Source organism: Ictalurus furcatus, chromosome 17, assembly GCF_023375685.1.
Source record: "Ictalurus furcatus strain D&B chromosome 17, Billie_1.0, whole genome shotgun sequence".
Lineage (NCBI taxonomy): Eukaryota > Metazoa > Chordata > Actinopteri > Siluriformes > Ictaluridae > Ictalurus > Ictalurus furcatus.
The window spans coordinates 24,640,395-24,652,574 of record NC_071271.1 but is presented as its reverse complement, the minus strand read 5'-3'; the positions used below and the strand labels follow the sequence as shown (position 1 = coordinate 24,652,574).

Here is a 12,180-nt window from a genome sequence, read left to right as displayed (position 1 = left end):
ACGAGCAGAGGTGGTAAAAAGTATGTAAATTCTTTACTAAAGTAAACGTACAATTACTAATCCAAAATTAGTACTTTCAAAGTACACGAAAGATTCTCGAAAGAAAACGTCGTGTGCCTGAAAAGCGCATGCCGTTGCTATTCGTAATAACTCAGATGTGAGCTTGTTAGCTTGTTAGCTTCATCACATGCTAGCGGTCACAGTACGAACTGTACAGATAAATACAGAAGGCTACATAGCAACAGATGGATTGTACGCCACTGTAGCAAATAAAAACATATCAGATTTCACCCATTTTACATTTAAAGAAGCACTAATATTCAAAAACAAATCATTATTTCAAATGCAAGGATTCTCATACACAAAAAAAAAAAACCCTAACAAACAAACAAAAAATCTAATCCTTCTAATCTAATACATTTTTAAAACTCTACCGTACACTCATCAAAAATGAAATGAATAAAAACATACGTGAAAATTAAATCTAGCATCCTAAAAGTTAATATTTTTTTTTCTCTGGAAAACCCTCCAAGTAGAACCCAAAGATGCCTTAGCTATGGGAAAAACCCTTGAGGAACCCTTTTCCCTCTAGGACCACATACACTCCATGGGTGCAGAGTTATTGACTGCAGCCCACTTATTTTTGCACTGCAGAACGTTTCAGGCCACCTCTAGCTTTCAGACAGGACTATTTATTTGGTGATCCATCCTCATCTCAGCAGTGAATTGTACAAGTCGATCAGTGTGATACACTTCTCCTCTGCTTGTGTGTTGGTCAGTTTGTAGCCCAACCGAACTGTCAGCAGCTCCTGGCTTCACGATGGTACGATGAGTTCCCAGGCTGGAGGAGGCGCCACTGGGCTGGCAAGTTCATCACGTGCATCTTCATCGGCCTCCTCTTCCCCCTCTTCTCCATCTGCTACCTGGTGGCGCCTAAAAGCCGCATCGGACTCTTCATCCGAAAACCCTTCATCAAGTTCATCTGCCATACGGCATCCTACCTGACCTTCCTCTTCCTCCTCCTGCTGGCCTCGCAGCGCATTGTTCCCACAGACCCCAACCGCCAAGGCCCCAAGCCCACCACTGTGGAGTGGATGATCCTGCCGTGGGTTCTAGGTAAGACTTCATCCTCAATATCTAGATCATTCAAAGCTGGAGTCATCTCATTTAGGTGAATACCAAATCAGTTTCATTTGCTGAAAGGCCCTGAATTAAAATGTCTCCGGTGAGCATTTAGTATTTTTGGAAGGAGTCTCCAGTGTCAGACCTAACAGTCAGAGGTAAAGCCGTAACTAATTTTCTGACAAGGGAAACTGGGTAACATGACCACTTGAATTGTTTTGTCTTATTGATTTCAACAAAGATAAAGAAAAGGAACTGGTGAGGAAACAGCTGTTTATAGCTGCTATAACGTAAGGGATAATAGGACTAAATTGTTTTCATAGAACTTTCAAAAAATTTAATATCACCATAAACAAGTGCCATACTTTAATAAATAAAAATGAAATCACTGGCAACCATTGCTTATTTGTAAGTATATATTTGTATGTATATATTTCTTAATGTATATTTCAAAATCAAAATGCACAGTGAATACGATAAGGTGCTTTTACTTTTACTTCTTTTTTTTCTTCCTTTTTTTTTTTAATTTTTATTTATTTATTTATTTATTTTTTACTTGTGTACTTTTTTTATTTGTTTCCACCAATCAAGCAGTTCATGTAAAATTTCTCCTAGGTGAAACTCTTTCAGGAAGCTGTTTGGGAACATGGCAAAAGTGTCCAAAAGCTTCATCAGGAATACTGTTAATAATTAAAAAAAAAAATAAATAGCTTTGATTCATTGAAGACGTTTCTTAGTCACTGCCTAATTTATATACATGCTTGTTTTTTTTTTTTTTTTTTTTTTTTTTAAACAGTATTAATACCTTCATTGTGAACAACACACAGACACAAAACCCTATATCCGTTTTCTTGCGCATTTCTTTAACAAACACGTGTAGGTTTTTTTTTTTTTTTTATCCATCACAGTCACATCACAGACATACTGAGAATATTTCACATCCATAGACACCAGTGGCTCAGTCTTGTGCCTTTTATGTTTGTATTACTATTACAAAAAATGACTCTAAGGGTTGATTTAACCCTGGAAGTACAAACTGAAGCGATACAAGGATTTTGCAGCGCCTTTGCATTAAACACCCGAAGCTGACAGTTCATCAATATCAGGTTATACTTCTGACAGCGTCACGAATCTCGCAATCATGACAGAAACCCTTCATCTTCTCAGTTGTCTTTCTCAAGCCGTATAAACTAAAATGCCTCTCAAAGGGGTTCAGATCTACTTTCTATGGAAACCATATGTTCAGATATATGTATGTAAGTGCTAGACCTTTTAGACACACACACACACACACACACACACACTGACCTAATGCATTAAATTGTTTGGCTCCTCCAATAGGTTTCATATGGACGGAGATCAAGCAGATGTGGGACGGTGGATTTCAAGATTACATCCACGACTGGTGGAACCTTATGGATTTCGTTATGAACTCTCTCTACTTGGCAACCATTTCACTGAAGTTGGTCGCATACATTAAGGTAAGTTGTTTTACCGTAATCATAGCCAATGCTAGGAAGACTAGTGACCCAGATAGCAAATGAGTGATGGCCCGGCGGCGGCCCAAACTTACCACATTCATCTGGCCTACATACGGCCATGAGCTCATCAGAATCAGGTTGCCAGGACACAACCACAACCCAGCTTGCATGAAATAGACCAGAACCTACAACTGGATTGCTTTTGGCCTAATTTGAAATGCTGTATGTGAAGCAAATAAGGTTTCTTGTCGCGGAAGCACAGATTTCAAATCGCCATGGACAACACTTTACGTTAAGGTTCCCTTAACTGACATCATTTCACTCATTAGTTCATGTGAATCGAACCTCGGCATTAATACAATATAAGTAACGTTAGCAAACTAATTACGTTACATGATAAACCAAATAAGCCGAATGATGATCAACCGCATTAACGAATGTTCATATTAGGGATGCGTCAGTACTGATACTGATATTGGGTATTGGTCCAATAACGTGCTCATTGACTCATACTCATTAGAATGTCTCCAATAGCAACGTCCAATACCATATGATACCGTTTTATGTAAGGATAGTGTCCCTTGGTTATGCTAATGAACAGGTGACACAAAATGACAGCGTATCTTACAATTAATCATGGCAGTCAAAACAAAGCTGACTGCAAACTGTTCTACTGTCAGCTACTATTGGTCCTTGACAACCAGGGATTCTGAGACAGTGATAAAGCATGTTTTATTTACCTCGGTACAGAAACATGTTTCCAAAATGGAACAAAACCCCGCTGTTCTCCATTACAACCCCACTGGATCCAACTTAAGTAGCTAGCTAATATGCTTCATGTAATATCTACTTGTTAATGTTATAAAGAATGAGCCTAGTAGATTAAGTGCATGAACACACACACACACACACACACACACACACACACACACACACACACACACACACGTGCACATTTCATGGCCCGTATTTAAACCTAGGAAAATACAGCGCATACGGGAACGCTCCATGACATCCCTGATTGATTAATACCGAGTAGGTTGGTCATCTTGGTATAGGTATTGACATCGACAAGTATTTCCTATCTTCAATAAAAATATTTACTTGTACTTGGTCTGAAAAAAAAAAAATGTTATTAATACATCCCTCGTGTATACGAGACTAAAGTTAAGGCCAGCGTGGTAATGAACATGAACAAAATTCACTGATTTCCAGTGTTTACAACCGGAGATGAAAGTTCAGTAAGTTATCAACATTTTGCTCGTTTACCTGTATGTGAACTTATATTTAGTCTTGGACAGATGCGTTTAACTAAATCTCAATGTTAGCAGAGTGGGACATGGCGGCTTAGTACGTTTACCTCGCACCTGAATGGTTGGGGGTTCGATTCCCTCCTCCACCCTGTGCTGAGCTTGCGTGTTCTCCCCATGCTTTGAGGGTTTCCTCTGGGTACTCCAGTTTCCTCCCCAGTCCAAAGATATGTATTGTAGGCTGATTGGCGTCTCTAAATTGTCCATAGTGTGAGTGTATGTGTGCGATTGTGCCCTGCGTTTGGGCACGCCATCCTGAGCCCCCTGGGATAGACTCCAGTCCCCCCACAACCCTGTGTAGAATACGTAGTACTGACGGATGGATGGATGGATAATGTTAATGGAGAGTGTTACCTTGCCAGGAAAACAATAACCTTGTCACTAGGGTGGTAACCTCAGTGGGTTTTTTTTTTTTTTCTGGATCTATAGAAAGGTGCATGTGTAGCAGACCTGTCTCTCAATTTCTGCTCTGCATTGTATCAATGAGACAGAACTAAAGATATGCTATGTTAACCTATAAACTATCCACACAAAGAAAAATACATTTTGAGGAAGTTCACGTCCATGAACAAAAAATTCTATTACGACAAGTAACATAAATAAATGTAAAAATAAACAAAGACTGAATATTTTCTGGCTTTAAAGGTAATTCTGCTCTATTTATGTACCTTAAATCGTAAAGGTACACTTCATTCACATTTCCAGGTGAAAGATACTTATTAAAGGTACAAAAGATAAAGAACCACCCCAGCAACAAGGAAAGGTACAGTCTCTAACGGCCATTTTTTCCTGAGATCATGTAGAATGCTGAAAACCTATTTACGCTCGAGCAGACGTTTCCAAGGTTAAACCGAAAGTTAAGGATAAGACTGACTGTAATAAGACAATCTACACCTTATTTATTGCAAATGATGATGATGATGATGATGATGATAATACCATTCACAAGCCTTTCTGTCCCACGACAGTACAGCGAATGTAAATCCAGGGAAAGCTGGGAAATGTGGCACCCCACACTGGTGGCCGAGGCTGTGTTCGCCATCGCTAACATCTTCAGCTCTCTGCGCCTCATCTCTCTCTTCACGGCCAATTCTCACCTAGGCCCTCTGCAGATCTCACTGGGCCGAATGCTGTTAGACATCCTAAAGTTCCTTTTCATCTACTGCCTGGTGCTGGTGGCCTTCGCCAACGGACTCAACCAGCTCTACTTCTACTACGAGACCAAGGGCATCGATAACTGCACGGGCATCCGCTGTGAAAAGCAGAACAACGCTTTCTCAACGTTCGTATATCTATTCGACTCAAGAATAACACATGCATAAATTAGAGTTGGTGTGGTAACACTTTATTTCGAGGGACTTTAATTATAACCTTGTTCTATGTCTAATCCCAAATCAAACACGTATTACATTTACGGCATTTGGCGGACGCTCTTATCCAGAGCGACTTACATTTATCTCATTTATACATCTGAGCGATTGAGGGTTAAGGCCCTCGTCCAAGGGTCCAGCAGTGGTATCTTGAACTCCTGACCTTCTGATCAATAACCCAGAGCATTTAACCACTGAGCCACCACCACCACCACCACTATACATGGCGTATTCATTACGCATTAAACAACTGGTCTTACTGAATTATGGTTTAATGTCTTCTACACTTGTAGAACAGTGCTGATGAGAACTAGTGATGATTACAAGCTACTTTAAAAATGAACCATGTCTTGAATTATTAGTCACTTATTGAGCTCTGAAGTAGTAAACTGTAGAAGTTACTTAACACTATCTAGCACAGATAGGACTGATGTGTTGCCAGTTATACCTTAGGAAGATGTGCATTTACATGATGAATCTGCATAACAGTCTTAGTTTAAAAAGTGTTTATTGTGCACCAGTGGTTGAAAATAGTTGAAGTATTATTGATACTTTATCTGAGTATTATTGAAATTAAATACTTGGACTCTTATTTAATTACATTTCTTGGGGGTGAAAAAAAAAGACTTTCAAAGTATTCATTGTAAATCATGAATCTCTTCTTCTATCATCCAGCCAATGACTGAATGCTTTATATATATATATATATATTGTGCAGAGTTTAGCATCCAATCATCGCAGTTTAGCATCCAATCAAGTTCAGCAATGTAGAAAAAATAGATTTCATAAAAATACTCCTATAACATGAGGCGCCTCGTTTTATACAAATTAGAACTTCATCTAATTTGAAAAATAATGTTGAAGTAAGTATCACTAATTTGCTAAAATGAACTAGCTATATATAACAACGTTAGCTTGTTTTCTTTGCTAATGCAAGTTTAGACTAGCATACTGTAGAATCACATTAGAAGCATAGAAAACATAACTGGCTGGGCAGCAAGTCAAATACATTTTAACCCTTAGTTATTGACATATTTTGATATTCTACTACTATGCATTAATTCATTAGCAAACTATGTACCATTAGCCCTACAATGTGTTGGCACCCTATCCAGGGTGTCCCCCGCCCCGTTCCACAAGTCACCTGGGATAGGCTCCGGGCTCCCCGTGACCCTGTGTCGGATAAGTGGTACGGAAAATGGACGGGCTAGGTAGCGTTAATCATGCATATGATCAGCAAGGTTACAGATAGTTTTAGATACATAATAAAAGTTACTTTTCATATAAAAACACACCAATTTCATCAGTAGAAAAATATATACTTTTTAACACTTGAATACATTCGAAACTTTTTTTTTTTTAACTTCCACTTGTGTAAATTTCTGGCTAGATACTTCCACTTTTCAACCGAGTAGGACTTTGATCCGTTATCCATACTTTTATCGAAGTCTCAATTTTTCAGTACTTTTCCCACCCTGATAGAATTATTAGTCGTGTTCTGATATCACATATCCAAGTTTGTGCTGACGTAGGTCATAATGAATAAAGCCGAATGCATCGTCAGTTTGGACTTTACTGAACGACGCTAAAAAAAAACAAAAAAAAAACGTGTTCCTTAAAATAAAGTGTTCCAGACTTGGTTGATCGTAATTGATTTCTCTACTTATAGGTTGTTCGAAACATTGCAGTCTTTGTTCTGGTCCATATTCGGTCTGATCAGTTTGTACGTGACCAACGTTCAGGCCGACCACAAGTTCACCGAGTTTGTAGGAGCCACGATGTTTGGCACTTATAACATCATCTCCCTGGTGGTGCTCCTCAATATGCTCATCGCCATGATGAACAACTCGTATCAGCACATCGCAGTAAGTGCTATAGCCGACCCTATCTCAAATACTGACTTTATTGTCTTGACTTATTACCTGCTTCCGTTGAACGAGCCGAATTCGTATTGGATGAGCATTCTGCAGCACGATTTACCACAGTCTTTATTCACTATAGGATCATGCTGACATTGAGTGGAAATTTGCCAGGACTAAGTTGTGGATGAGCTATTTTGAAGAAGGAGGTACACTGCCACCGCCGTTCAACATTATCCCCAGCCCCAAATCTATGTGGTACCTCATTAACTGGATTAAGTTTCACATTTTCAGAAGAAGGTTGAGGAGTACAGAAACATTTGGCATGTTAGGGGTGAGCTGAATATCTTTTTTAAATAAAGTAATTGAAACTGGAGTACGCTCGCGATGCTTTCATAGATTATAGCGCTGTACGTTATTAATCATTTGTATCATGACATGTTGCATAAATTTGCTTGCCGTAATTGAATGCAGATGAGTGTAAGTAATAAATCAACTTTCGCATCCTTAAATAACCTGACGTAATGGCTCGGTGTGATCATTCGATGCTCTGCTTTAACGTTAGCACCGAATACAGGAGACTTGGAGCTATGTCCAGTTTTGAGTTCTTGCATTTGCATGTCCACGTTTGTGTTTTATGGTATTTTTCAAAAGCCAGACAAATCACTTTTCATGCAGAGGTTTCAAACTGAAAAATGGTCAACAGCTGGACTGTGACTCCTTTCCGTAAGGAAAATGCGGGTGCGAGATGAGTGTAAATAACCCGTTGTCAGTTTCTGTCAGGAGTGATGAAATACCTTCTGTTAAAGACTAGACCATCCAAATTTCATTCCATAAGAGATTTAAATGGAAAAACATGTGCACCAAATAACTACAAATTTGTTGGGGTTTTTTTTTGTTTTTTTTTTCCTTCATTCTTTTAGAGAAGAGCTGCTGAAAAAGTAAGACTCAGTCACCAATATCAGGTATGTTAAAAGGCACTACTACCAGAATAAGAGGTGTTCACATTGACATGCCTGTGAATGACTTTTTTTTTTAATTCCTTATGCAGGAGGTTCTGAGAAACCTGGTGAAAAGATATGTAGCAGCTATGATCAGAGATGCCAAGAAAGAGGAAGGACTCACGGAAGAAAACTTCAAGGTATTAAACGTACTCTCTTTACGAATGATCTGTTTTAGCTTCTTTTCAGGGGGGTAAAAATTATATTCGTGCCATCCTGGGAAAACCCTTCACCTGGTGAAACTTTGACATTTTCTACTATATATATATATATATATATATATATAGCTCTGAAAACGTTCCTAAAGTGATTTTCTTTCCTGTAAAACACAAGTAAAGATCCAGCATTTTAAAATCTGCCTACACCCAAAAGTGAAACGGGACACTTCTGACTGAGGCGCAGAAGCAATTCTGACAGCCAGTATCTGACTGCACACTAAATTTCGCTATCCAACAACTCGAACAACATTCACAGTGTCAGGAAATCACACTCACCTAGCCACGTCAACATAATCTTTGAAATCCTAAGCCAGGCTAAAAAGTAAATGAAAGCATTTCCGCATTATTTTACCGAGATATATTTACGGGTTCTTAAAATTGGAGGTCTCAGAGTATGTTAAACGCTAAGGGTTGTCCACTAGCAGGCAGCGGTCCAGATGTGGATCCGGCGATCCGAGTGTTTCTATGGATTGAACCGAGTACTTAAGAAATAACTGTAGCAGAACCAATCAGTGTAGGAATAAAGCTAAATTAATTGGCGTAGCTCAAAGGCAAATACTGCAAACGTGAAGCATTGAGGCTTCCTAGGATATTCTCTGTTGTGGCTAATGACTTGTATTTAAGTAAACTGAAAGCAGGAAAGAGATTACACAGGCTTTCATCATGTATTATTTCCCTTTATCCTCTCTGCTTTACACAGATCATAGTATACAGGTTTGCTAGCAAACTTCTCGCGAAACAGTAGTGTTGCATTAAAAGGCCTACATGTGTTTAACAATGAAAATGAGCGAAAGATAAAAGATTCCATTTTAAAAATACATTTTTACAATATTAAAGATTCCATGCAAAATTTGTACACCAAATCTGCCGCTTCCAATCAGATTGCAAATCATTTGTGTGTGTGTGTGTGTGTGTGAGATGTCCCAGAAAAGCATATTGTGATGTAATTATCAAGATTATATTGTCATATTGCCCAGCCCTAATGCCACGAATGGGTTGTGAGCATAATCACCTGTAGATAATCACTAAGAACATCTACACCACTACAAAATGAATGGTCACCAGTCAGTTTTATCTCCCTGCAGGAGCTGAAGCAGGACATCTCCAGTTTCCGCTATGAGGTACTGGGGATGCTGAAGGGCAATTCTCTGCGTGGGACCAAGATGGTTTCAGGAACGTCAGCCTCTTCACATCCAGGCTGTTTGCACCAGTTCAAGATCAAGCCAAGTTCATGTGAGCTGAGCTCCGAATGTGTGCTGGAGCCTCGGAGCAGCCTCCTCAACGGCTCCATCGTGTCCTTGCCTGAAACCTCTGCCAAAGAGAAGCACAGGAATGACATTTCCAATGACTTTGGTCTGTTCCAAAGCTCTAAGCGAAAGACAAATCACTGTTCCAACACAAATATCTATGCGGTTTTTGAAGAGGACCGGGAATTAGAGATTGCGCAGTCTGATCGTGCAAAGGAGGACGGACGTGAGCGTCCGCTGGCTCAGGGACATATAGACGACGGGGATGAGTCTATGGAGGGAGAGGAAAGAGAGCCAGCTCCAGCTGAGACTGCAGATCAGATCTGCTCTCTTTCACCAACAGACACATAACGTGAAAACAAGTTGAGAGAGTTGATGAGTAAGATCACCTTTTAAGGTCAGAATCGGGTCGCTTCTCATGCTCGTGTGCTGAGGCGAGGTACGGTCGGGCTGGAACTGGCACGCGTCCGAGAATAGACGTCCTTCTAATCTGAAGTCTCAGGGAAAGGCCAAAGCCTGTTGCAATTTTCAGCTGTCCTTGAATGAAGAATGAATATTCAGCACCTTCTGAATTCAAGGCCAACTCGGCGCTATCGCATGTTGTGTATCTCGGCGGAAAACGCTCGGTTAATTACAACAAAAGTAGGTTGCGTAATCCAGGAACAATCCCATGTACTTTTCATTAAGCTTCATTGTTTGTCTTTTTAGCGTGTGCAAAAAAAAAGTATCCCCCACCCACCCCACCCCACCCCACCCTCATCAATCTCCTTTCATCTTCTGAGCACTTAGATAGCTGACTGTTTAAACAGTGTCGAAATTTCAAATGCAAACGATTTGAGACAATAACATTGAATTGTGCTCGAACCATTTCTCATGTAACGTTATGCAGTGTAGCATCATCTACCTTACATTACATCACCTAGCGATGGCTCAACACGTTAGACTAAAAAACAAAAAAAAAGCTTGATGCATATTTAGAGCTGTATTCAGAGTTGACTTTAAAGGATTCATGCCTAGAGGGTTGCCAGGTTTTTCTCATGCCAAGCTTTTAACGCAGGGTTGTTTTTTTTTTGTTTGTTTGTTTTTGTTGTTGTTGTTGTGTCTAGACCACTCTTTACACGTGATAAAGCAGATTGCATTTCATGGGTTTTAAAATATGATGCGGTGGATTGACAGATACAATAATACGCACTTGAGAAGTTTCCCAGTATACAGTACTGTATGTATTCAGATTGATGGATGTTACAGCTGCGTTTGTTAAACTGGCTACTAAAACAACACGATCTTTGTAGGAGGACAACCAAGGCAAGGTTAGAAGACGACCTAAAAGAAATATGATGGTTTCCTGATATGATGGTTAAGCAGTGATGTCACAGTAAATTATACTGACACAGAAACTCAATTTGGTCAAAATTTGGCAGATTTTTTATTTTTCTTCATTTTCATCCGTTTTCAGAATTCAGCCACGAGGTTGCCTGATGGAAATTTCCCAGACTACCGTGCAAAATGTGAATACATTCAGGTTTACTGATTAAATGTCATGTCCTAATCGTGATAATCATATTTGTTTGCCATCTTTGCAAATTTGTTCGTCAATTCAGTTCCCACTCATTGCAATAATAATAATAATAATAATAATAATAATAATAATAATAATAGAGAAACAGGACAAATGAAGAAAATCTCAGTTTTATGCACGATGAACTAGAAGTTCTTAGTATTTTCTAAGAAATCCACTAAAGCACACAACGCCAGAAAGTGTGATATTTAGGGGTTAAAATGCTGCAGCTGTGTGGACCATCCATCCATCCATCCATCCATCTTCTATACCGCTTTATCATTTTCAGGGTCACGGGGAACCTGGAGCCTATCCCAGAGAGCATCGGGGACAAGGCGGGGTACACCCTGGACAGGGTGCCAATCACAGGGCACAATCACATACACACTCACACACCCATTCATACACTACGGACACTTTAGACACGCCAATCAGCCTACCATGCATGTCTTTGGACTGGGGGAGGAAACCGGAGTACCCGGAGGAAACCCCCGCAGCACGGGGAGAACATGCAAACTCCACACACACAGGGCCACGGTGGGAATCCAACCCCCCGACCCTGGAGGTGTGAGGCGAACGTGCTAACCACTAAACCACCGTGCGCAGATGTGTGGACGATTCATACAATTATTATATATTTCCTAATCGCAGTTTTATATATTTCATATAATGCAGTTTAAAGGCGGTGTAGCTTTTTGTGCATATTACGGTCAAAACACAGCTTTCCGTATAAAAGTTGGCACTAGATTCGATATAGCTACATGCCAGAGAAAAGAACACAAGCAGCATTCTGAGCACCTGAGACATGTTTCCATTTCCGGTCCAATAAATTCAACACATTGAAATTAAGATTATAGACCATACCGAGCTCTGGATACAGATGTGCACAATTTCATAATAATAATAATTTAAGGTGTTCTTAACTCTGAATACAGGCCTCAGTGAAACAATATTTGGATTCTATCTACACTGAATATATCAAGAATATATCATTTGTTGTTGTTTTTTTTTTTT

General features: G+C 39.6%; 1 protein-coding gene across 2 annotated transcripts in view; it reads left to right on the top strand.

Moving 5' to 3' along the window:
- trpc4b (transient receptor potential cation channel, subfamily C, member 4b) overlaps nt 1-10,180 on the top strand; it is a 37,246-nt gene extending 27,066 nt beyond the window's left edge. For both annotated transcript variants that reach the window (XM_053646919.1, XM_053646918.1), the window contains 8 exons: nt 780-1,116; nt 2,464-2,603; nt 4,882-5,195; nt 6,953-7,148; nt 7,285-7,476; nt 8,066-8,107; nt 8,194-8,283; nt 9,447-10,180. In XM_053646919.1, coding sequence (XP_053502894.1) covers nt 780-1,116; nt 2,464-2,603; nt 4,882-5,195; nt 6,953-7,148; nt 7,285-7,476; nt 8,066-8,107; nt 8,194-8,283; nt 9,447-9,959 — 1,824 coding nt within the window. In that variant the 3' untranslated portion in view covers nt 9,960-10,180. The remainder of the gene's footprint in view (nt 1-779; nt 1,117-2,463; nt 2,604-4,881; nt 5,196-6,952; nt 7,149-7,284; nt 7,477-8,065; nt 8,108-8,193; nt 8,284-9,446) is intronic.
- The last annotated feature ends 2,000 nt before the right edge of the window (nt 10,181-12,180 follow it).